At 47.2% G+C, this 27,096-nt stretch overlaps 1 protein-coding gene across 2 annotated transcripts in view; it reads left to right on the plus strand.

Annotated features, from left to right (window-relative positions):
* The window catches only part of LOC144159581 (uncharacterized), a 36,886-nt gene extending 13,636 nt beyond the window's left edge, over positions 1–23,250 (plus strand). Inside the window, exon 5 of one of the 2 annotated variants that reach the window (XM_077691161.1) lies at positions 19,355–23,250. In XM_077691161.1, the coding sequence (XP_077547287.1) occupies positions 19,355–19,914 (560 nt within the window). In that variant the 3' untranslated portion in view covers positions 19,915–23,250. Of the gene's footprint in view, positions 1–945; positions 2,946–19,354 lie in introns of those variants that run through there. The other variant, XM_077691163.1, reaches the window with a different exon arrangement.
* Positions 23,251–27,096: the final 3,846 nt, after the last annotated feature.

Below are 27,096 nucleotides of genomic sequence, written 5' to 3' on the forward strand. Positions count from 1 at the left end.
GGCCAGTGTCGTCTGAGACAACCCCAAGCACCGTAGTGCTGTGCAGCGAAACCAAGCATGCTGTGCGCAGTACGAACAGCAGAACGCATCAGTACTTCTATGTTTACATGTGCTTTCGTAACTTCCACTGTTTGTCCCATCATTCTTATTGCTTTGTAAAGAATGTGCCCTAAATTTAAGCGCAAATCACTCGTTCGTCTAGTGTGTAAGTTCTACCTAATTTGCGTCTGCTTCTGCCAGCCTCCGCCAATCGCAGAGCTTAGCTCATGTGACTGACATCATAGGTTCTGTTGCGGGAAATGAGCTGGTGGGTCGCATGACCATTCCCGTTTTTCCTAATTATGTAGCTTATTTGAGCGAAGTTTACGTTAAAAGTGGTGTCAGTATGATTCTAACGAGACAATCTTTTGAACGAACCAAACTTGTGTTTTCTCTTCATGGCTCCTTTAAGAGCGCAAGCATACTGTTTGTTTACTTACGAGGGCGTGCACACCTCAATAAACGCCAGTGCGTTTAAAACGTTCTCACACCTCTTGATAACGCATTCTGTTATCAGGTACCTCAGGCCCTAATTACGTGCACATTTACGAGGCCTCGAAGTGGTAGCTCTCACGTGCTGGAAGCCGATGCTCAACACGCTGCATGCTTTCATTCAAGTGAGATAGAAGGTCGAGCAAGAAATTTTATACCAAACCTTTGAATTTAATTCTGATACAAAGGTGCAGTTGTAGTGTGCGCCCATCGCTTCTTCGACGTGGGCATTTCTGATGAACAACTGGTGTGGTTGCGCAGCCGAGTGATTTCGTGCCCGCGCGCTACGGGTTTTAGGGGGTTTTTGAAATAAACGCGACTCTCACGTGCCTAATATTTGATCCATCGCTTCTTTTCTCGCTGTACGCTGGACACCCGTCGCGCTTGACGTTTGCTTATGTTTACTTCTTGCAGTAATACTGATGACTTAGCAGTCTTCGAAAGGACATGGCGGCAAAAAAAGGTGGCGGCTTTCCCACAACGCACAGGCGCGTCCGAAGTTGTTCCATTGCCTGCAAATCAGTGGGCGCAAGCCGCCTGCTCTCTGTCACGGTTCCCAGTTTGGAGGTAATCTTCGGGACACCAAGACGTATCCTCAGTATTGGAGCCTGAAACCCCTCTAGTTTTTTCAAAATTCCCTTTGGAGAGGGAATTCAGAAGGTGCAGCAACTACCACGCTGAATAAGCCAGCTTCCAACCATTTCGTCAGTAAGAAACTATAAGGTAACTGATTAAAATTAAATCAGTTACAATCATCGTGAAAGCTGTTGGAATTGCGGAGAAGCGATTCGGCAGTATTTTTCTTGTGTTACTCTTGCAGTGTGAGTACTTGTGTTAGAGCTGTTTTTTTCCAACGCCGCCTGTGTAACATTACCTGATGCCGGCAGCGTTGCTGCTACTTTCACGACAATTGAGGGGCTGTGGCACCCTCTATTGAATAGTTTCAGTATCAGCCTGGCTTTGATACTGAAAGCAGTCAAGCGCGGGCGCTGCAGTCCCTAAAAAAGTCATATAAAGAGTCACTTGATTAAGTTTTTATTAATTTGGATATTATTGCGTTATTAATGGTTTTCTTTATTTTATATTATTTACGGCCTAGCAACGGCAGCGCCCGTGGCAACTGCGCAGCGCAAAGATCAACCGCAACATTTTGCTTATGAGTACCGTGTGCTATTTCACTATAGCTGAGGAATGTTTTTTTTACAAATTGCTGCACTGCAACCTTTCGTATAGCCTTATCCATGTTACCATTTTACATCGTTAAAGCTTCACCAGGTTTTCAAGCAATCACAATTTCTTACTACCAACTTTTCACACTAATGACAGGAAGAAAAGTACTTGTTTAACATCTGTCACAAAATTGCAAATAAAATTTGCAAATAAAATTGCAAATAAAATTTGCAAATAAAATTGCAAATAAATACTCGACTTCCTATAGGTCACAATCCCATCCTACTGCGGAACCAAACACCCTTTTTAGGTGTTATTGGAGACACTCACTTAAGGTTCCAATGCCATATTTCCTTCATTTGCAAAAAAGATATCATTTGGCATTCGAGCACTTCTTAGAGCTATACTGTAATTCAGTGCGAAAACTCTGCTGGATTTATATTACGCATTTATTCATAGCCACTTGAACTACTCTATCACATCCTGGGGTCGATCGTATAAAAATCGCCTGTCATCATTAGAAAAACTTAAAAAACAAGGAATTCGTATAATAACGTTTTCTCCAAAAATGTCACTATCTCCTCCCGTCTTTACTCAACTGAATATGTTACCTCTGCCAAAGATGTATTTGTACAGCGCTGGAGTTCTGTTTTTTTGAGTGCTGCATAGCTTCCTAGAACTTGACATTTTCCCTTGCCACATGTTAAGCAAGCCTAACTGCACTCAATTTTCCTCCCGTCAGAACTTGTTGTTGCCTAAGGTAAGAACTAATGATGGCAAATTCAGTCTACTTTTTTCTGCCGATTCTTTTTGGAATGACGTACCACTGGAAATAAAGGTATTTAGATCACTTCAACCCTTCATGAGAAAATTGAAGATGTTCTTAGCTTCCCACCACTAACTCCTAGAAATATTTTACTTCTGTGACATTTTTTATCTGCTTGTTCTGTTGTCAAATGGTTCCAATTTCTTCCACAATATGTTGTATTTTTTACAATACCCTATTGTTAAACAATGTTTGTTATCAAAGGATGTTATCAAAGAATGTTATCAAACAATATTTGATAACATTTGTATAATGTCTGCAACACTTACTGGTTGTATTGTGCTCACAACTTATCTCCAAAACATCTAGCATAGGAGGTTCCGCCTGCGGTTCGGAAACATTGGGACCTCCTCCTGTAAATTCCCCTAAATGTTAATACAGTCTTGTACTTTTCTGAATAAATTTGAATTTGAAATAAGTCGTTGCCACTGTCACAGTGCGGGACAGCAACCTTAGCGCGTTTTTTTGTCTTGTGAATACATTATGTGCATTTAGTGAGTTCATTCCTCATCAATATTGAACACATGCTTGCTGATATCGCTGACATCGGCAAGTCTGTCGCAATAACGTAGCCATGTCCTCTTTGAAATGGAAGGAAACAGAGGTACGCACGACCATCATCAGCTAGACTTGGCACACATACGACATATTGGTGCTGCTCAGGGGGCGTTCAGGGGGCGTTCATTTCGCGGGAAATAAGAAAAATAAACGTTGACGACAAACTTCAGGGGTGCGATCTTTACGCGAGTGCGATCATTATTCGAGAAAATACGGTACCATATTTTCAGGGACTGCACAGAGATACGACCGCCGCGGGTCGATGGGGAAACGACGTTGGCGGAGGCTTTGAGATTTAGGGTGAGGGTGTGTCTCAACTACAGGGCCATAATACAGGAGACGAAGAGGCGGCTGGAATGGTAGTTGAAGAAAAGTAGGGAAGAGATGGTTACGCACGGGGTTTAATCAAACGGATGAAAATTTAAAACAGTGTGGGGAGAAGAAAAGGGGGAGGGAGCGATGAGAGTTTAAATGAGGGTTGAGGAAGGAATGGGGGCAGGGAGATGTATTAGGGTAACTAAGAGTAGGGCAAGGGCGGGAAATAAAGCAGGCAAGTCGGTTGCTGACCGCGCACTTCCGGATTCAAAGGGAGAGCCGCTAATAAACGTCATCATCACCAAATTGGCGAACAAAATTTTTTTATACAAATAAATCAGATAAGGCAAGATAGTGGAGCTGAAGAAACAATTTATTCTGCAGGTTCAAGAGGAAGGGAGAGAGAGAGAGATAGAGGAGAGAGAAAGGGAGAAAGAGGAGTGGGAAAGCAAGATAAAAATAATCTAGCAGTAAAAACCTTACAATAAAAAAATTGCACTCGGCAGCAAGACTTGAATGGCGAAGCGTTTAAAGGTGAGTATTGCCGGACAAGTAGGGTGCGTTCCAATTTACCGTTTAAACAGCTTCGTTGCCGTCTTCGCGGACAGTCCGTCATGTTAAGCACCGTTCCAATTCGAACGAAGCAGTCAACGAAGACTGCTTCGAGGAGACAGCATCGAAGTTGATTGATTGATTGTGGGGTTTAACGCGCCGACGCACCGCAGGCGATGAGGCGCGCCGTAGTGGAGGGCTCCGGGTTAATTTTGACCACCTGGGGATCTTTATCGTGGCGAAATCTCGTACACACGGGCGTTTTTGCTTTTCGCCTCCACCAGAAAAGCGGCCGCCGCGGCCGGGAATGGAACCCGCGACCTCGTGCTCAGCAGCGCAACGCCTTAGCCACTGAGCCACCGCGGCGGGTCAGACAGCATCAAAGTCAGCAACGATGCAGGCTACCTTCCTGTCTAAACTAATAAGTGACGCCAGCGCCACCTTTTTGCGTAATAATGTTGAAACAAAAGCACTTGTTCTTTTATTGAAATATTTAGTATAATTTACTAGTGATAAAGATGACATTCTGTAAGTTTTAAATCGCGCAATGTTTGTAATAACGACGGTAATATGAGTTACGAAACTTGCGGCTTGCGCATATCAACATGTTTGCTACGACGCTGTCGTCTGCGCTGTTGTTGCGTTTGCGACCGCGGCGCCGTTCCAATTTTATTCCTTTAGACGTCTAGTTAGGTTGCTTCGTAGGCTGTCTACCAAGCTGTCCGCGAATTGGAACGCAGCCATAGTAAAGTTTGAGTGTCATTGTTTATTTGAATAGTTTTCCTGGCTGCGGCGGCCCCTTTTCTGATGGAGGCGAAAAGCAAAAACGCCCGTGTGTACGAGATTTCGGCGCACGTTAAAGATCCCCAGTTGGTCGATATTAACCTGGAGCCCTCCACTACAGTGCGCCTTATCGCCTGCGTTGCGTCGGCGCGCTAAACCCTACAATCAATAAATTTATTTGCATATTTGTGGTGCTGGTAATGGTCTTCATATGCATCGAATAGGTCGTCGTCTTCTTCGCGGCGAGTGGTGGATGCAAAGTCATCTTCAGCATTGTGGATTTCCACCAGCTGTTCGTCATCGATTCGAGGCAGCGGTGGCCGGGTCTGCAGGTCGTCTCGGGAAGGAATGGCACACTGGTAGCCATATCTGCAATTATCCATAATGGCGTCTAGAGAATTTGGCGGCGACGGTGACCTTTCGCAGGAAGGGTGTTTTTTCATCTTCAGCGGTGGAGCGGTGGTGAGCCAATTCCATGAGTACCGGTAACTCAACGACTAGCTGGACATGGACGTGCATAAAGAAGCAGGGTATGTTATACGTGGTATCTTTTAATTGTGCCGAAAATTACGAAATAACCAGCGGCGGAGTCATCTAGTTAAACGGATTTATTTGTATGCGTTAGCGGGAATTGCATAACCCGATGCTTTAATGCGCATCTGATGTCCAGCCGTTGACTTGCCCGTACTCATGGAATGGGCGCACCACCGCTAGCACCACGTTGTACTTTTCCCACTAACACGCGAAATATTCCTTTTTCCTTTACTGACGCTAGGAATACCATTGCGGCGAAAGGTATTCTTGTAGTGCAAACCGGCTGGCTCGCGCCTTTTCATGCAGGCAGGTGCATGCCGTGCAGAGAAGACGCTCTGTGCAACAACGGGGTGAAGTAGTGTCGCTGTGCAAATTGAAATTTTTTTTCCCCTGCTAAAACAAAAACTGTTCTGATTAAACTTTCTGAAATAAACTGCGATCATTTTTGCTAGTGAATGGCTTGTATTTGATATTTTTACTATGAGCACAACAATGCGCAATTTCAAGGTGAATATGGCCCAGAAAGGAGATTTTTCCAAGTTGGACTAACGCTTTCTCGCACATTTCACCTTTTTTCAGTGTAAATATAGTTTTTACCAATTTTTCACAATGCTGAGATATAGGAACAAATGTTTCATTGGCTGAGAGAATGTGCTCCTATTTGCTAAAAATGTTTGAAAATGCTCGACATTGTGTATTTTCTGAATGGCGTAATCACAGCAAAAAAAAGGAAAAATATTTAAAAAATGCCTCATAGAGTAGCCCAGGTTCTCAACGTGATGTTCACAAAAAATGGTGGCCATTGTAGCAGAAATTAGTTTTTCATGTATTTTTTCACAGACGTAAGTTTGCTTTAAACCCTGGAGGTAAAATGGCCGCTAGAAAACGAACAAATTTTTTTTGACAAAAACACTTTCAGGGAGCATTGTGGGCCATGCGAGGATGACCCAAAATTTTTACTGAGCAAATCCGGGATGGTCGATTTTACGGCTGGGACGTTTGGCATGGAATGACCCAGCATGAAAAGTGAACACCATTCATAACGTCCGAAAACTTCACGCTTTGTCGGGCTGTGGCCTCCCCGTCACTCTCGCGTATTTCAGCGAGAGCCTTGCCGACTCCACAGTGAAGTCGCTTATAAACATCGTCAATGGAGTGGTTACAACGGTCATCTCCGGGTTCCCGCAGCCGGCGTTTCTTTCCTTGTGAAGAGCAGTTGAGATTCGTTCCTTTTTCAAGGTGGCCCTCCACAACTTTTTCTGCGTGGTCATTGGCCTACCCTTGCCTCACAGACTTATCGTAGGGTCTTAGGCCTTTGTTTGAAGAAAGTCGTCGATGTAACATAGAAGGTCTGGAAAGGGCAATCTTGCGGTCGTCGGCCATAGAGAATGGTGTGGACTCATATCGCACTTCTACATCATGGAGCACTTTCACCAACCCAATTGAATCTTTGAACTTGCGCAATGCACCTTCATCGGGATGCGAGTTCGGGGAGTTCTTGAGACCAGCAGTGCTAACCCCCCGAAACCGCCGAACAGAGCAAGAGAGGTCTGCATTCTTATGCGTGTCGGTGCGGAGAACACAGACCAGGCTACCGCCTTTGCTTCTATTGCCCTCTTTCAAAGATAACGGTCCTTGTAAGGTCCATCCTAAGCTTGTATTGACAGCGACCAAAGCAGGATTCGTCTCTTTGCACTGTACTTGGCTCGTTTTTGGCGCGAACTTCCAGATCTGGTCGGATCCAACGAGAAGGCTAACTCCTTGTCTGAAGTCCATGCCTGGGAAAGCAATGGTGTCAGCCAGTGGCTTCCCCTCGGCGACCAGGCGTTGCAGAAGCGTGTTGCCCTTCGGTGCTTCAGCGACGTCTTCACAAATGAAAGGCACGACGATGGCTTCAACCTCTGCAGATATGCTATCATGTTGACTGCGAAGGGTTGCTCTGACGACTTTAAACCTCTTCATTGGACCTCCAGGTCGGCCGAAAGCACTGATGGCCAGATCGACTTCGCCAGTTGCAGTTAACTTGAGCTCAGAGGTGACGTCTTGCCGGATGAAAGTCCGCTGGCTGCCATTGTTAAAAATTCCATGGACGTAGATGCAATGCGACGAAGTCATAATCCACGCGCGGAACGTCTGTAGTAGGACGTCGCTGGAGAGTCGCGGGATGGCTGATTTGCGCGTGTTGACGTGCATCGCTGCATGTCGCGTTTCTGCAGCCGATTCCGATGGTATCCGAGCGGGGTCAGTGGTGCACATCGTGCTAGCATGGCGCCGCTTACATGTCCGACACCGGACCTTCTACCCGCCGCGGTGGCTCAGTAGCTAAGGCGTTGCGCTGCTGAGCACGAGGTCGCGGGTTCGATTTCCGCCCGCGGCGGCCGCTTTTCTCATGGAGGCGAAAAGCGAAAACGCCCGTGTGTACGAGATTTCGGCGCACGTTAAAGATCCCCAGGTGGTCAAAATTAATCCGGAGCCCTCCACTACGGCGCGCCTCATCGCCTGCGTTGCGTCGGCGCGTTACACCCTACAATCAATCAATCACCGGACCTTCTTTCGGCAACTCCGTACCAGATGTCCCTTGGTCGTACATATGAAGCATCGGCCGTCACTTGCTAGGCGGGTTCGCTTGTCGGCCAAAGGGATGTCACTCGGACATTCTTCTGTTCTGTGATCGTTGGCGGAGCAGAAGAAGCATGACGAAGTCTGTGCCCTTTTGTGCAGGAAGGCAGCTGTCGAAATAGACTGCTGCTTCTTGAGCACTCGGTCAGCCTCCTCACTTCGTTGAAGCTTGCTGAACTGGAAGCTTCTTTCCCTGCACTCGACTTCCACTCGCAGGAAAGACAGTAGATGTTCTACGTCCTCGGAAGAACTCTGACTGCTCGTGGAAGCGGAGCTGGCTCAAAGGCTCTGCTGTTTGAAGTAATCGACAATAATGTCGCCAGGTATCACCTTTAAAAGCATTTCATTCAGCATAGCCGCGTAAGAAGAAATTCCAACGCCCAAGCTTTCCAGTCCTCGCCGGTTCATTTGCACGTGGTCGTACAGCTTCCTCAAAGCGGGTACGTTGCTGGCTGAATCGACAGGCTGGAACTTCCGCAGATTTTCAAAATGCTTCAGCTCGATCACTTCGGAATTACCAAAACGATTCTTAAAATTATCAAGAGCATCTTGATAGCAGGACTCTGTCACGTGCAGGCCAGCAACGGCTTCAGCAGCAGCTCCGTCAAGAAGCGAAAGCAAGTAATGAAAACGGTCAATATTGGACAGCCAGGGATCCTCGTGGACGGAATGTCGAAACATGTCCCAAAAAGGTTGCCACCGCGTTATCGCTCCGTCGAAGCGCAACAGTTCTAGCTTCGGGAGACGTGCTCCAAACTCACGAGTAGATGGCATGGGTTGTCCGGTAGACGTGGCAGCACGGCAGTCTCCGCTGGCGTCTTCCAATGGAGGAGCAGTCTGGAGCGTCGAAGATGACCTCAACACCTCCATGTGATGCTCGAGTAAAGCCAGTGCGCAGGTCGCTGCGTCGTCATACTGCATGACCGAAGCGTAGTCTTCCGCTGCCTGTTCGTCGGTCAGGTGGGCTTCAAGCTCGGCGTTAAGTGCGGACAATGCTGCATTGCTCGCTCGAAGACGCCCGTGAAAGTCACGAAGGGCGGAAAGGTCCAACTGCTGAGACTGTAGCAGCTGGTCCACCTCGCTGATGATCTTCGTGTTCATAGCCTGCCGTGCCGCGCGCTTGTTCTGGATCCGTTCCATGCCGGTCGTAGCTGAAGAAGGGCGTAATCTCGTCAGGAGAAGGCTCGCCGCAACGCTGGCTTGCTTCCCGGGTTTCGGCACCAATGTTACGAAAAGGGAAAGCCGATATTCAGCGTTTATGGGCGCCGTGAAGAGAGCGACGCAAGGCCGTGCACCGTCGTCCAAGCGCAGCGTTCCGAACTCATCCGCGTGCTCCTCGCAGTAGTGCGTGCAAACGTGGCACTTCCTTCTCGGCGCCTCTGTCATCATCACCATGTTGGTGGATAATGATGATGATGAGCACGAGGGAGGCGAGGCGTCATCTTTTTCAACATCCTCCCCCGCGCGAAAATGGCCACAGTTTCACTTCGCCTTTAGAAACATGGCGGGAAAGCGGTCCACTTGGCAGGCATCAAGAAATCAGGTCCGTTGAAGCAAGCAGATTCGGGGACCTCGCCGCTTGTGCTTCCATCGATGAAAACGACGCTTATTAGCGTGCCGAAGCATAGACCTGTTTTCTTGCTGAGAAGTCGCTGATCTGCGGAAAGGTGTCCCTCTTCTGGGTGGAAACTTTGTTCGCCAGCCGGCAGTCGTTTTGTCCGTTACAGAAGCTCGCATTACTCGTATCACTTTTAAACGCCTTGCAGACTTCTGTAGAATGATAGGCGCTATTTTCCTTCGTCTTTTCTTTAACTTCCTTTTCTCTGTCTTCAGCAGGCTGTTCGCGATTCGGTCTTCCTGCTTCAACTTGCGAGTCCGTATCCAATATTTCCGCTTGTGTGTTGAATGTGTCACGTTGCGAAAAAAAAAAAAAAAACCGGTCCTAAATTTCTTCTCTATCGGCGTGGTTTCTGGTAGCGCCGATCTCGCTGTACCCAGATACAGTCCTACTTCTTTTGGGCTGTTATTGTCCATCGGATTGCACAACTTATTTACTGCGCAGAAAACAAGACTCTTGTCCTTTACAGATGGTACACCATCTGAGTTTAATTCTAGTTTGTACTGGTCTTCTTGTTTTTGGATTACCAGATTATTATTTCCGTTTTCGCTGTCCGTATTTTCCCGGCGCTGTCTGATCTCTGACCTAATTCGGGTATTAATGGACATAATGAGGGCTTGCCATTTAGCTCTGATCTCGGTTATTTTCATTTCCAGTTTAACTTTTGCCGATATGACAATGGCCTCAAAATCAAATGCTCCAGACATCTCCGATTCCAGCTTCTCAATTTCCACGGAGTTTTCTACCTCTCGGTTAATCTGGACCAATGACTCGTTTTGCTCAGTCAGAGTTTCGAACAGGTGAGACAACTCACCTATGGGTGGTAGCTGCACGCGAAGGAAGTCTTCTACCATGCCGATCACATCTGCCAGGTTTCTCCCGGACGATCCGCCGCCTTTCGTATAGGGCCTCCATCGTCCAGTCCAGCGCCACAGACGTCGTTGATGATGGGATCGGACTCACGGGGAAAAGGTCAACGCGAGCATTCTGGCAGGTACGCAGCGGCGAAGGCGCATCTCATGTGTGTCGGCAAAGGTGCAGCACGAATGGGTCCGGTTGGTTTCTTCTTCTTTAGCTGTCCCAACCTTTTTCAACGGGTTCGCTGGTATGGTGGCTTCATTTCTGTTCCCCAGAGGTGAGAAGTCGGTCGAAGTAAGCTAAAATCCGCTCGGTGTGGCTCACCTCTGGAGGTCCCTTGTTTCCTGTTCTCCCGGCGGTTCGTCGCAAGCTCGGAGAACGTCGAGCAAGGGATTTTCGGCACCAAAAATGTGGGAAAAGGGACGAGCCGCCGAGACCCGTTCTGAAAACGGCGGATTTTTTCTCGACTTATATTTTCGCTTATTTATCAATGAATCAAAGAAGCGTGACAAGCACACGTCATTCGGCCCTATTAAATATTTCGAAAAAAGCCGAATAGCACTGGCAATGACGACTGCAACCTTGATATGTGACTTATATACCAAAATATGTGGAGGAAGGGACGAGCCGCGAAGACCCCTCCCGATGATGCCTTTAATCGAACACAGTTGACGATGATGATAGTGGGGCGCGAGAGAAGGATACTCACTTATTTCACAACATCCTCCTATATATATATATATATATATATATATATATATATATATATATATATATATATATATATATATATTGAGAGACAGAGCTCCGAGATGCTGAAGGACCACTTTTAATTAGGCTCCCGATCACAGGCCACCGAAAGACGGAACTGTCCGGGGATGATGATGGTTATACACAGATGACAGTGGCGATGGGTTTGGATGGGTAGAAGGAACAGAGGCATTGACCCGCCGTGTTCCACACTGGATGTAACAATGGTCATGTCGCTTCCACGCCTAAATATCACAACAGTACACCCCCAATGCCCACAATATACATATATATATACTGAGTTTCGAATACACTACAAATTTTGGAAAAAATACCCGTCGTATATTCGAATACGTACGGTATGCTTAATTAATGGCGCACCTCGACACTGACGCTAGTGAGAGCTCACACACATTGCCCAGAAAGGGACTGTGCATTAAACTCAACTGTCGAGGCTAAGCACCCCTTTGGTCCGTCACGCTAGTCAATGATTCTTCCCAAGTTCGGCTGCACACTGCTTTTACACTTCCAGGGAAGTGCGGTTATTCGTTGTGCTCAGTCGTTGGCGCCACATACTGTGCTGCGCCATTTTAAGATCCGCAAGTCTTGCGTTGATGATGATTACGGTGATATGTCTAACCTACCGACCGCGAAGCCCAAATTGCGCAGCGATCCGCCTTCACCAGGAGGAAGACGCTCTTACTATGTAAGGGGTATCAGGACCCTTTTATTGTTACCGAGGAAATGTGGGGGAGAGACAGTGAAGGCAACAGTCTCGAGCCTCGTCCGCTCTTGAAGCAAATGGGGAAGGAGCAGAAGGGGGAGACACTTCTGGCAGAGTTTAAGGGCTTCAGCTGAATCGATGGACCGGACCCTTCGTCCAGGGCTCCAGTCTCCTTAGCTCTTCTCCGCGGCCTAAGGATAGGTCCCTCTGGATCTCTGGGACGTCGCTGACAAGAGCAGTGTTCCAGGGCTCAATCTGGTTGCCTGATGGGGAATAGAAAATCTGGTGTCAAGGGTAATGCAGAAGGCTTTCACACACCATACGCATATGCGCACTCTTCTCAATAATGCTGTTCCTCACGTCACGCAACAGTGCAACATTTTGGGTAGAAAAACTGGAATTCTGTGGCCATCAGCCGTGCAGCGAGAAGCTAGTGGGCGAACACAGGAGCGGAGCCTTAATTTTCCGTTCTACCAAAAGGACGGCCATCCTATGGAACTCACCTATCAAGAGGGTCGCACTTCCACGTCGCTTCTTCACGGCGTAAGTTGGTCAGGAGCCGGCTGAACTCCGTCTTGAGATGTATATATATATATATATATATATATATATATATATAGTCGTGAAGTAGAGTCCTTAGTTGCAGCACAGGCAGCCTGTTGCTCTCGGTGTGAGGTCGTGCATTGAAACGCCAACAATCGCTATATATGTCTCGTCCGCTTCCGGCCCCCTACCAACACTTCCCTTACCGCCCCCGCTATTTTTGATTTTTTTTCTCTCTCATTTCCTTGTTTCAACACTTAGCAAGCATAACACGCCTCATTAATAACCAGATTGTACCCATTGCCTGTTTATGTCACCATATGTCATACCCATTTTATCCTTGAGAAATGTGAAATGGAATGTTAAAGCTTTTAATTCCAACCGAGCGTGTAAGAAGTATTTTATTTTGGTGTCTGTTGTGGCTCCTGCCTCGGGTGTCTTGTATTCACATTTTGATCCCCAATGCTAGTGCTCACGGGGTGCGCGCGTCCTTCCTGTCTTTTCGGTAATGTATGGTTTGCTTCTCTTTTCCATTGCTTCCTTCTTTTTCTTTTCTTTTCTATTTTTTGGTTTCCCCGGAGGCACGGCACACACCGACTGTCGCCTCTCTCTTCTTGTTTTCATGTTTTTACGAATTGCCGCGCTCCACCATATTTTCGTGGAATAAGCCCAGGCGTCCACGCGTGCGGGTGACAGGCCGAGCGCTAACAGTTAACACGCCGTGCATTGGCCTGGCGCAACACGACGCGACGCCGTGTACAGAGGGTGGCGAAGGCGGGGAAGGGGACGCCTCAAAATGGGCTCCCCCATTGGCTTTTCTAGGACCCCCCAAAGTCGCGGAAGCTGCCTGGGCTTCAGATAGAGTAAAGGGCCAAGCTTGCATTTTTGACCTTGCTGCTGAAGACGGTCAGTAGTTAATTTTTGTTACCGGTGACGCGCATGTAAACTCGCTGCTCGTGGCGGCATGGGTTTTGTTGTCTTCCCCTCTTGGAGACACCGGATGTTTTTCGGCCTTTCGCCACCCATGAACTTGTCGCATTTCCTGTCATCCCCATCACTCGCGTTCAGGCGGTGTTCCTGCTCGCCCCCACCCCTATTTTTTCTTTCGTTTGTTTTTGTGTTTTTGTTTTTTTGTTTGATTGATTGGTTTGTTTTTGGGGGTCTTTTTCGCTTGCCTTTGGCAGAATAAGCTCTGTATGGTGTGTGTGGTCGTTTGTGTGTTTTGTTTCCCATGTGGCTTGTGTTTCAGGGCGCCCCCCCCCCCCCCCCCCCCCCCGTCCTGAATCCGTACGATGATTTCCCAAAGCTTACATTCCTGAGGAAGACCTGTCTCAGGTCGAAACGTTGGAAATAGTCTCCGAAGAGCGTACTTTTACTTTGTATATATATATATATAGTGAAAGAAGTCGACTGACACGTTTCCCGTTTTTTGTTGCCAACAGTTTCGCAGTTAGAAACTCCTTCTTCAGGGCTGTATTTTAATATCTCACATTTCGCCTTTATACAAAAACTTCTGTGAGGGAGGGTAACTTCCCTCATCCCTCCAGGAGTCGTCGCGGGTGAGGGGTGTTTCAAACAGTTGCATTCCGATTGGCTAGAAAGGTGGAAGGTGAGGGAAGGGGAAAGAACACGGACGAAAAGGCAGCACGAAAACACTATAACAAGAAGCACACAAGCAGACTCAAAATCAAAAACAAGATTGAGTCCTGCGTGCTCCGTAAATGGTGTAAAAATAGTCAGCGGGAAGGGAAAAGGGGCAAAAAAAGGGGGGATGAAGGGAGACGGACATAAGATGGCAGCACAGGCATAGATCTTCGATTCGGTCAAACTGCACGGCCGCATTCATGCACGGCCTGCCCAGTCGACGGATGGTCTCCGCGCCATACTCGGAATTTCCTGTCCCATTTTAGGTTTTGTTTTACTCCTGGCTAAGCCTACAGCAGCTCTCGGCTTGACGCCGCTTCGACGAAACCGAGTGGTGTAGCGAAGCTATGCCGCGCGGCCTGCGAGCCGCGGGGCAAGTAACACTAGGATTTGGTTTCGTTTGCGGCGCATTCTTCGGCCGTTTGTCTGTCAGCGGGGCTCAGGCCACTCTGCGTCGGCAGGTCCGCGGGACGCGCTCACAGCTGTTCAAGGTCACTGATGAGACGGGCGATGATGCCGAACAGGCGGGGGAGGATGGGGAGAAGGGGGGGGGGGGGGGGGCGTTCTATCACGTTTGTTTTGCTTGACTTAGTCCCTGAAACGGGGTTTCCTTTTTTCTTTCTTGCTTTCTTTTTTTTAGTTGTTGCACGATCCCGGTTCCGCGCTCCCGGCTGCACGATCCCGGTTGCGGCAAAAATCTGCGCCTTAGGCGGAAATATCGGTGCCTTGCGGGCGGTGGAGGGGGTGAGCGCGGAACTGGGATCGTGCAGCAACTAAAAAAAAAAAAAGAAAGCAAGAAAGAAAAAAAGGAAACCCCGTTTAAGGACTAAGTCAAGCAAAATAAACATACCAATTCTAAGTCTAAGACTAAGTCAAGCAAGTCAAGACTAAGTCAAGCTTTAAATTCGCACACCAGTATAATTATCAAACCAGCGGACAAGGGGGGAGCCATTGTTATACTTGACAGGTCTGAATACTTGGAAGAGGGAATGCGACAACTAAGCGAAAGACAATTCTATAATGAGCTACCAAATGAACCCACAAAATTCTATGAAAGTGAAATTCACAACACCCTCAAATCTCTTGTCACAGAAGGTAATATAACTGCCGCGTTGGTTAAAATTATGTCACCGGAACATCCTGTCCCTGATCGATTTTACTAGCTACCCAAATACATAAGAACAACCATCCGGGCAGACCCATTGTATCCAGTAACGGGACGGTGACAGAAAAAATTTCAAGCTTCATTAATCACATAATTAAGGACACCCCCCCCCCCCACCCCCTACGTTCCCGTCTTACATCAAAGATACCAGCCATTTTCTACAGGAAATTCGTGGTATCGTCATCTCCCCAGGGTGTTTTCTGGTGACGCTGGACGTGTGTTCATTGTACACAAATATTCACCACTCGGAAGGCATCGCCGCGACCATGGCAGCATTTACTGGCTTAAACAATGCATCAATAGACATAGAGAGCGAAACTCTCTATGTCTATTGGTATGTTTGTTGGTTATTGGTTATGTAAGACTAAGTCACGCAAAACATACGAATTCTGCAAGGTTTACCTGCTGCACTCCTCGCCATTGTCGGGCTCCCTGCCCATTTTATACTGGTTAGGAACGAAGTAGCCCATGCTACCGCCCGCCAGCTCCATTTCCGAGCTTCCCTAGACACCTACCCCGTGGACAGGGTAGTGCTGTCCACCCCGCCGCGGCGGCTCAGTGGCTAAGGCGTTGCGCTGCTGAGCACGAGGTCGCAGGTTCGAGTCCCGGCCGCGGCGGCCGCTTTTCTGATGGAGGTGAAAAAGCGAAAACACCCGTGTGTACGAGATTTCGGCGCACGTCAAAGATCCCCAGGTGGTCAAAATTAATCTAGAACCCTCCACTACGGCGCGCCTCATCGCCTGCGTTGCGTCGGTGCGTTAAACCCCCACAATCAATCAATCAAGGATAGTGCTGTCCACCTTGATTGCCATCCGCGTGCTTTCGTTGTGTATGACACAGTGAGAACTTCCTTGTGCATTGAATCATTTTGAAATGAATAAAAAAAAAGCGAATAAACAGTTTTTAAAGTGTGACATGCAGTGATGAATGCTTGTATTCTAGACTAAACAGCGGCCTGGTGACTGCCACCTTCTAGAAATGGTAGAAGCGTGTTAAAAAAGTAGTAGTTAAGCTGGTCCTTCATTGCCTCCCATTCGGCCTGCATGAGCCGAATCCGCTCAATCAGAACGAAATCCTTTCCATAAGCAACAAAGTCACCCCAGCTAAGTCCCAACACCCCCATTTGGCTAACTAGCCAGCTTCCTCAGCTAAATGATGCACTAATACACGAAAAAAGTTACCTATCTGCTGCTTTTTTCTACTTTTACCAAATACATGTGCTGTAGAAAACATTTTACTATCAAGTGAACTAAATGTAGTGCTCTACAAAACTAAATATGCTCCATTTGGGAATTCAAAAAAGTCAGTTTAATGTTTGAGAGGAGCAGTTTTGTTAGCTTTCACACTTCGCAAAGCTGACGGCTGATATTTGTGCGGATATATTGGTTACAGCGAGCAAGGCTGATTTTGGTTCACTTAGCGAGTGAGGAAAAAGTTGCACAATTGTTTAAATTCGCGTGTACAACAACTCCAGTGAGGTCGTCAAACTTTTAGGAATGTCTAAGAGATCGAGGTTGAATTGGGCCAGCCCAATTATGGCAGATATTGGACGCCGAAGTGCAAGTGGTCAAGAGTTTATAAAATGTCATTTTTTTCTGTGATAGATGCAATAGGAATGACAAAGGTAAGGCAAGTGTGCGTGTCGCACAATTTTTTTTAGTAGACATATTTTCAAGTAAAAAAAGCTATGCCTGCTCCAGAACGTTCGCAAGCATGTGAATAGTTTGTAAGATTCTAATCCATTTTATTTCACTAAAAAAATGGTGGGCATTGCTACCTCTGCGGTTAGTTTGAAGCATGTGATGGCGACGGCGGTACAACGCGGTGGTGTAGCAGAGAAACCCTGGGAGAAAGCGTTCCTGCACCCGGTGGAGCGCCGTGCAAGTCGCAAGCACCACAGGACAGGTTCCCCCACCTCCATCATAGGCCACTCAGAACTTGTTTCGGCGACTCTCCGCCAGGTGCAAACTTCGTCTGCACGGAGCTACTTTGAACGACAGTACCCAGTGTTCTGTGTGCTTACGAAGCTTGGGTTTCGCCAAGGTGGTTTTAAGAGCATAGACTACTTATTTGGACAAAAATAGGATTTAGTGCAGTTGGCCTTTAAGAAGCAAACGCACGTCCAGCTTCCACGCAAGCATACGTCAACGTATTAAAAAAGCTTAAACACGTCTGAACTTACCTTGCGCTGAAATGTCTCTCGCAAACCGCAGAATTTTTTTTCTACCGGCTTGTCAGCCCTTGGTATGGCATGTGCCCACTTCTCGAATTCATCTTCGTGGGCAGGCTAGCGGAAGAGTGAGTTTTTGTCCGCATGACTTGTAGCCGCCGTCGCAACCTCGCACAAAACACCACCTTTGCGTTTTCTTCTTCGCTGTTGGCGGCATTGTTCAGATCGTGTCAAGGGATAGCAACAGCCGCTCACACCACCTACTTTAAAGAATTTAGAAAACACGATAAGAATGGAACCGTGCTACACAGAAGCGAGCTGGCGGCTCCATGCTCTTCACACCTCCCCTTTCTAGCCCCCCTATCGGTGTTTACTGGCAGTGGTGAGCAATGTTGCCTACCAAGCCTACCGGCCAACGAAGATTACATCAGGGGGGGGGGGGAGCATTGCGCGCTTGTTACACATTAGAATCGTGCAAATACCGTATGTAGCGGCTGGTACTGAGTAGAAGTTGTAGTGTACACTCTGCATAAGCAGAGGGTGTTTCATTGAGTTGAAGTAGGTCTAGTCAAAATCCCATGCGTGACCAAAAGTAATTTCCGTAGTTGGCGATGAGAATGCCAGAAATGGTTTTCGTAGTAAAACATTGTCGGCAGTGGCTGGTTTGTTGGTAAAATGTAGCACCCCAAACAAGTTCAGGATCATCTGCCATGCCTGAAATTGGATGCGCGAATAAATTGAGTAGGTAACTTGGGGCTTCAAATGCACGATTTATGGTCCGAAATAAAATTCATAAAGCAGAAACTCAACGCACAAAAATGTACACGTTAATTTTATAAAGTTAACTTGACGAGTTTCGAGAAATGCAACAAGTCAGTGTGCTAATTTTTCATGAGGTGCCACTTGAATAGCTGGTGACATTATCGAGGCTGATAAACCCACAGTGATAAGTGATTATTTTTTGAGCTTAAAGGGGCCATGAAGACAAAATACAAGTTTGTTTTATCCGAAACGTTTCGTGTTCTACAGTGCTCCCAGCACTTATCGGGAAGCAAACGATGCTTTATTCACTGCGAAATTTATCAATTTAAGCTAACATTTTGATTCTCGTATCAAAACGTGTTTTAACGACGTTTGCGATGGCATCATAAGAACAGGTCTTTCAGCTAAACTTGGTGTGGAGAGTAGACTTGCTTACTGTTAGTCAACCGAGATGGCGCCACCACACCGCGGCAAGCCGTTTTCTGCCTTTGGTTTGTGTGTGACCACATTTTTACCTGGCTTGTTTTTGTTCATGGAGAAAATAATCGTTTCGTGAAACATAGTGCTTGCTCGACGAATATGGTTTACGCATGACACCGCTGCTTGTGCCAATCGGCCAGTGTTGCCTGAGACAACCCTAAAGCACCACAGTATTGCGCATCTAAACCAACCAAGCAGTACACATCAGTACTTCTATGTTTACGTGTGCTTTCGTAGCCTCCACTGTTTGTGCCACCATTCTTACTGCTATAAAAAATGTGCCCTAAATTTAAGTGCAGATAGCTCGTTCGGCAAGCTTACAAGTTCTTCGTAATTAGCGTTTGCCTTTTCCGGCCTCAGCTAATCGTAGAGCTGGCTGGTATGACATCGTAGGTTTCATTGCAGGAAATGAGCTAGTGGGTCGCATGGCCATTCCCGTTTTTCCTAATTGTATAGCTTATTTGAGCGAGGTTTACATTAAAAGTGGTGTCAGGATGATTCCGACGAGGCAGTCTGTTGAATGAACCAAACTTGCATTTTGTCTTCAAGGCCCTTAAAACGCAGTGCGAAACAACAAAAAATTGGAATGAGGAACGTTACTGCTGCACTGCGTGCTTTTCGTGCCGGCTGTGTGCTCCTATTAGCAGCTACAGTCGCCTTCAGAGTTGAATTTGCTGTTGCTACCTATGTACGAATGAAATTATTCTTGCATAATTTTTATTTTGTTGTAATTTTTTTTTCTGTCCAAGCAGGAACCGGTTCCGCAAATGAAAGAGCAGCTGCAGACCCGGGCCAGAAAAAAGCGACTTCGCGTGTACCCACTGGATCAGCCCAAAAGGACGCAACATCCCATGCTGGTAGTAGTACTCAGAGTGGTGAAGAAGCACTGAAACATACTGGGGAAGTTGCCGATGATAAGGCAGTTGGCAGTTCTTGTGAGCAGAAAGAGTATCTGTGTGAATACTGCCCCTACAGTGCAAATACGAAGGCTCGCATCAGCGAGCACACTCGCGTGCACACAAAAGAGAAACCGTACAAATGCCTTACCTGTTCCAACACATTCACATATAAGAATAGTCTGGCTGTTCACATGCGAATTCACACTGGCGTGAGGCCATATAAATGCCCAACCTGCTCACGCGAGTTCGCTCACAGGCACAATTTGATTCAGCACGAGCGCTCTCACACTGGCGAAAAGCCCTTTGAATGCCGAAAATGTTCAAGCACCTTTGCTCACAGAAAGAGTTTGGTTTATCACTTGCGCGCCCACGCAAAAAGAGACAGAAAATCCCGCGTGGAAGAAAACCTGTGAGCAGCGCCGCAGGATCTGCTCTCAGGTGTTAACGCATAGTCTAGAGGTAGACATGCTCTCCCACTCGAGCAACAAATAGTATTCTTCCAGTGCAGACTTGTGTAATGTCCAAATCTAGCTAGCCGTGGGTCTGCTGGCACAGACAGCTTTTCAATATAAGGTATGTCGCATCATGCAGTGGCAATGAACAAGCACGTAAGAGGGAAGTTTACAGTTGCAGCCTATACTTTTCATGAGGGGCCATGCCTAAGGAAAGCTCTGACGTAATGGAAGAACTCCTCGAGGCATGACTAATCGTTCACCGCATGACTACAGCATATCACCCACAGACAAATGGATTAACCGAATGTTTTAATCGTACATTAGGGGACATGCTGGCCATGTATGGGTCATCCCACCATTGCAGTTGGGATACCTTACTTTTCGTGACCTACGCAAAGAATACCGCCATGCAGGCCACCAGAGGCTTCCCTCCCTTCTTTCTCGTGTACGGATGCAAACTGTCGTGTCTACTCGACACGATCCTCCTTTACAGTCCCAACCCGTCAGAATGTACCTAGGTTTCCAACGTCGCACGACGTGCTGAAGACTGCCAACAACTAGCTCGTTCATTCACGTCCCTCGAACAAGCACGTCAAAAGTTCTGTCACGACACACTGAAATCTGACCCGGTGTTTTCTCCCAACGGTGTCGTTTGGCTCTGGGTTCCAACCACACAACCGGGATTATCAAGCAAGCTACAATCACAATACAATGGCCCTTATCGTGTTGTCGAGTGCACGTCACCCGTGAGTTACGTTAGAGCCTCTGACTCCTCCCTCCGACACCTGTTGCCGTGGCCGAGAGACCGTGCACGTAGGTCTTAAGCGTTACCATGCAGAACCTGTCGTCGTCTCGTCGTCGCCAGGATGGCGCCTATTTGACCCGAAAAACTGTAATGAGGAAGAACGGTGTACATAGCATAGTCACAGCCGAACGGCTATGTGCCATGAGCAGTGGCTGCGTAAGCGGCATCACTAGTTCCAGGTTAAACCACCGGCATTGACGACGGCGACGACGAGTGTCAGTCTGCAGCATTGCTAGCGACGAGTGCACGAAAGTAAACCGGCTCCATCATGAATCTCGGTTCCTGCCTCTCTCCTGCTATTTCGGCTCTGGGCAACACACCCCATTAGAATAAAGTTCCTATTGTGTGCGAACGGAGTACTGTATGGGCGAGGAGTGACGCTCTTGTGAGAGACTCCGAGCATGGCCTCCCTGCCATCAAGGGGAAGTGGTCAACTGTGACACGGAAGTAATGCAAGGCCACATGCCTGAAGTGGGCTTTATTGAATTACAAAATTAAGAATTAAGAACAGCATTTTAAGAACAGCATTTTCTTACTCAAGTGCTGCATTCTCTGATACAAATGTGCTTGGAAGTGATTTATATGCAATTTCTAGGTGCCGGATAACTGGGGTCAATAAACTTTAGCGTAGCAACGCATGCGTCTGCTTATAATGAAAAGGTTTAAAACCTGCTGAATGGGCAGTATTCACTTCTGCATTTTGCCTTCTGCTTGTTTTGGAAGTGTACCTTGTAGACTTTAAATTCACTGTGCATGTGGGTTAATTTGTCTGATTTTGTAACTGTTATCCAATCATAATGCAGATTTCGGAACCATGACACCTGCTCTGATCAAAACCACAGGATCAAAATCACAAGTTTTGATCTTTTTTAGGAACCATCACACCTGCCAATCATATGTCAGAGAAAAGGTATAGTAAGCCCTAATAGCCTGATAAAAATAAAAAAGCACCAACTGGCTAAAATGCACACAAGAAAAAATGGTTAAAGGGGCCATTTCGGACAAAATACAAGTTTGTTTTATTTGAAATATTTAGTGTTTTATAGCGTCCTCAGCACTTGTCCGCCAGCAAAGGATGCTTTACTCACTGAGAAATTAAATTTTACGCCAACATTTCGATTCTCCCGCTAAATCGTGTTTTCGTGACGTCAACCATTTACAGTAGGGCCTTAAAACTAAGGATAGCCTGCTGACCAGGGCTGCTTCCATCTCAGACGGCCGTTTGGTTATGTTGTTCGTCGTACACTTCCATAGATGGTGCTGCAATACCGCTGAAATGCCAGTGCTTGCACTTTGCTTATGGCCGGACTTATATACCTCATATTTTTGTTAGGGTTCATATTAATCGTTTGCTAAGTGTAAGCTATGACTCGACAACATGGTCATGTAAGTGACCGCGTTGCTCATGTCAGTTGGTCGTGGTGTCAGACAAGTCCAACGCGTGTGGTGGTTGTGTTAGGCAGTGCCAGGCAGTGTCAGCCGGCAAAGTGCCTCACTAACTGCTTTGGTGTTTACGCCCAGTTCCGTGACTTCCACTGTTTACCCCCATCATTCTTACTGCTATATAAAGAATGTGCCCTAAATTAAGCGCAAATAGCTTGTTCAGCCAGCTTATAAGGTGTGCCTAATATGCGTTTGCTTTTGCCAGCCTCAGCCACTAGCACAGAAGGGTACATGACGTCAAGGTTCTGTTGCAGGAAATGAGCTTGTGGGTCGCGTGGCTATTCCCTATTTTCCTAATTATATAGCCTATTTGAGCGAAGCTTACGTAAAAGTGGTGTCAGTAGGATTCTAATGAGGCAATCTCTCGAATGAACCAAACGTGTGTTTTGTCTGCATGGCCCCTTTAAATGGGTGGAAAAAGTGTGTGTGTCAGCCTGCAGTTGGAGTGTTCCAATGCAAGAGTCAGTGGCATGCTTCGACAAGAGTGAGTCTGGTACTTGAGACATTGCGCACTTTCTTGATAACTGCCACTTGATCCGCACAGCATTGGGAAGAGAATGAAGTTCCACAGCTGTATTGGGCTAATTTGGACCCATGTACGAGCTGCCAAATTCATGCAAAACAGGTTGTCTGGGTTGCTAACTTGCTAGGAATTCTACCAGAGAAAATGAAAACCTTCATTTCTTCTGAGACAGCATTGTCTGGCGAATTATTGGTTCACAAGTACTGCTTGTTCCGCTCCTCTTGTGCCATACATAGGGGTGTGCCACGAGTGAACCACTCTTGGAAACCCCGGCGTTCAACGTCTTTCAATTTTAGTCCAGTTGTATTTCTTAAAAAAGAAAATTACGTCACTTGTTCTTCGACATATCTTTCGCTGCTTTCAAAGTTGTCTGTGTGAAAATACGTTCCTTGTTCTTCGGCGCAACTTTCTCTTGCTGGTTTCAAAGTTGTTCGTATGCAAAGTGTTACTTCTTTTTTGTCTATGCTAGCCATGATTTGCACTTATTGTATTGCTCAAAATGCATTGCGCAATGTAACTTGCTCAAATAAAATTTACTGTTAATTAGTCCCCTTGTTCCATGCTTCCTTGTGTATGGCTTATACAGTGAGTTGAGCAAATGGCTTCATTTTCAAATAATTTTCCTCAGCCTCAAGGCCAGAATTGTTCCCTACCTCGTCACCCTCTCCCTCAAATAAAAAAGAAAGCTTGCCCTCTTTCCCCATCATCGTTATACGGTTATACTGTGTGCAAGCTTAGTTGGCTACTCAGTAAAAAGCAGCATTTTTAGCCCCTTCGGGTGATTACTATGTGCATGTCTTATCCAATGACATCTGGTTATTTGGATTTGATTTCATAAACAATCAACTGTGCCAATGAACAAGCAGTAATAGTGTGATATAACTCTCCTTACTAATACTATAAATGACTACGTCCGTAGACGCCAACATTTTTAAATGCAAAATAAAGGTGGCACATTAGTGTGCAAAACGCTAATGCAGAGTACAGAGTAGAGCCATGTTCATTTCTTGCAAGCCTGTGTTTGTTAGCCACCTGGATTTGATTTTCATCGCGCATGGTACCTAGGTTGAGAAATGTTCTTAAGTCTTAAAAGGGTGCAGGATGCCCTCTACAAAATGTGCTAATCTGTGAGGGTATACTTGGCCCTTGGATACAGCGGACCAATCGGATATGGCACAATAATGGTTCCAGTGCCTTGCAGTAATAATTGGGCAATAATGTGTAGCTGCATTTTTCATTCTAATGATTGAGAACAGGTTGCATGACCACTTGCTGCCAAAGGGAGAGAAAGAACTATTTTTGGGCTCTCTCTGCCGCGTTAGCCAGCTTGGAGATCTTGGTTCCTGGTGGCTTCTTCAGCCATTCGGACAAGGCGCAGCTGCGTTAGGGGATCAGAGCTGCACAGCAAGGTTTCCCAGTGCTCTAGATATCCGATGTCTATGGGGGGTAGGGGTGGGGGGGTTCTTGTTTCGTGGTTTCTTTTGGCATTTCCACATAATGTGCGTGACGTTTGTGCAGTGGCCTCAGTGTTTTCACTTATCCGAGAAAATTTCTGTATGGAAGCGACTATGATCCTGCGGGTTTGGGTAGGTATTTGAAGTTCTCTCCACGTCTTGGTGTTGAGTGCTATGGTTGAGTGTGCGGTGGGCAGCTGGGAATTCACGCCTGCGAAGTTTGTTCTCTTTGTATGAGTTAAAGGTGTCGAACTTCTGTGAGTGCTCAGTTGCCACTGCGGGGGGTTAATTGCTGCTCGGGTGACGATCTCGCCAGCAGCTGTGTGGGCCTGTTTATTGCCCTGTAACCCTTCGTGTGCTGGAGTTTAGATGAGTTTAATTGTCCTGTAATTTGGTGCTCGTAGCTTTTGAAGTGTTTCTGCGGCAACTTGTGTTATCCATCCTTTGCTGTAGCTACATATGGCGGCCTTGGAGTCGCTGATTATGTATCTGGCTCAAGTTATGGTGGTTGATAGAGCGATTGCTGCCTGTTTTGAAGGTGTATTTTTTTGCGATAACTGTCGCCGAGGAGGATGTGTTTGTCCCGTGTGGTCCATTACCCCCACGGCCATGGCGTTCTTGTCTGAATAGTCTGCTGCATCCACAAATACTGTTTCGGGATTGCTACCTTCTTGTTTTGTTAGAGATTGTGTTCTTGCCGTTCTTCTGGCCTTGTTATATGTCGGATACTTGTTTAAAGGTAGCGGAGTAGTACGTTAGAGCTCTTGCAGCGTGGCGGGTATGTCAACAGCTTCGGCTTGTGTTGATCCGAAGGGAATGCAAAGTTTTCTTAGGATGTGTCAACGTGTAGGAGTTTTGGAGTGTCTTTCAAATTGTGAGATTTCCAGTGCCTCTATGAGCTTGTCGATGCAGTTGTGAAGGCCCATGGCATCGAACCTATCATTTGCGGTTCACATTATCAGTCCAATAGCTCGTTTATATGCTCTCTTAATCATATTGTTGATTTTTTCTTTCACCCCTTCTTTAGATTAAGGTAAGGGGTGACATAGATGATGCGGCTAATGATGAAAGCCTGGTGGTGCTTTCTTTCATCCCCCTTTTCCGTTGGTCATGCGAAGGATAAGGTGGATGGTCTGTGTAGTTTGCTTGTCCAATGCTTTATGATTTCCATGTTACTTCCTGTGGTGTGGATATTTAAACGCAAGATTTGAATTAAGTTAACAGTAGGTATGCTTCTTCCCGCATGATGCAGCTCAATCTGCAGATCATCAGCGAACATTGACCGTCGTGTACGGTCCGCCGCATTCACTTCAGGCACTGCAGCCACTTCTGCTCCGTGCAAGTGCCCACGGTACCAGCACATCCGTTCGGAGCCACGCCGTCCCCACAGCTTGGAGTCGGACATTAATGCTTTTGCATTCACAAATCGTAGATGGGGCTTGCGTGTCCTGGAGCAGTGCCTCCTCTATACTTTCTTTCAGTGCCTGTCAGTTCGCCCTCAGACCACCGTTGGTTCCGCATGCCACCACCGCACTTTCCAACCGCGTGGGGGCGCCACATAAACGGGGTAACAAAAGTTCTGGCGCTATGTCAAGAGCTTAGACTAAAATAACGAGCCCCCGCAGCAACTCGGGGATGCCGTGACGAGACAAGTCCCCAATATCAAAGATCACTTGAATAAGCACTCCTCTTTCTTTTTCGACTCCATGGATGCTGATTCCACCATTGTCTCACCAAATGAAGCAGCCATAGGTACCGGCCCCTTGTTACCTCTGCAGGAGGTTGTTGATTTAGAAGCATCGCAACTCCGCTGGGCATTCTCCAGCATAACAGTCGACCGTGTCTTGGCTTGACTCGGCTCTTGTACGGCCACCGGACCAGATTTACCAGCGGGACTTTTGAAGTGCTTTGGGCCAGCAACACGAGAACAGCTGGCGGTGCTCTTTACCGGCATTCTGGAGGGTGTACCCATTCCTGAAGAGTGGCATCACGGTCGGCTGACGCTTATACCTGAGCAAGGTGGTCAAGCCGATATCCTGGAAGACTGTTGACCCCTCACAGTAACCAGCGCTATGTACCGCATCTTCATGGGCGCCCTCAAGGAATAGCTGAGCAGGTGGGCCGAGTAACGGCTCCTGACCGAACTTCAGAACGGGTTTCGCCCAAGCCATCGTAGAGACGATAACCTGTTCATACTGACGCAGTGTTCCGAAATTGCGATCAAGGAGCAGCGCTCTTTAATGTGCTGCTTTTTGGACGTGGAAAAGGCGTACGACACTGTCCCCCATGCCGCCCATTTTCCAGGAACTAAGTCGTCTCGGGCTCCGGAAACGATGCTGCGGACGGTATAACGACTTTACGAGGGCAACACTGTCACAGCGCAATTTGGTCAGACTCAGTCAGACCACATCCCTGTTACAAGGGGCCTCCGTCAAGGCTGTCCGCTCTCTCCGCTTTTGTATATCCTGTATGCTTCAAGTATTGAGTGGAAACTGCTCCAATGTGGTCTCGGTTTTCGGCTCAGAGACAGCACCACTGGGGCGGACGAGCAATACCGCCTGCCTGGGCTTGCATTTGCCGATGACCTGGTACTCGTGGCTGAGTGCTCGCAGTAATTGCAGACCCTTCTGGACATCTGCTTCGCTGAGGTAACGCAGCTTGGACTCCGGTTCAGCGCCAAGAAGTCTGCGGTTCTTACCCTCGCGGGAACCAGCGTAGACAGCATTTTCCCTCGGCGGGGAAGAAATCAGCATGTGTCCGTCTTACAAATACCTGGGCGTAGTGCTTTCTGCCGGTGCTGCCGTGTACTCACACCATGAGGCAAAGGTTCGCCAGTCTGCCGTTCGTGGCCAGTGCATTCTTCGCCGACGAAGCTTGTGGGGCTGTAACCGTTTCCTGATGGTGCGTGACCTGTG

Source organism: Haemaphysalis longicornis, unplaced genomic scaffold (genome assembly GCF_048455015.1).
Source record: "Haemaphysalis longicornis isolate Haplotype H1 unplaced genomic scaffold, Haemaphysalis longicornis Haplotype H1 scaffold_10, whole genome shotgun sequence".
NCBI classification, from domain to species: domain Eukaryota; kingdom Metazoa; phylum Arthropoda; class Arachnida; order Ixodida; family Ixodidae; genus Haemaphysalis; species Haemaphysalis longicornis.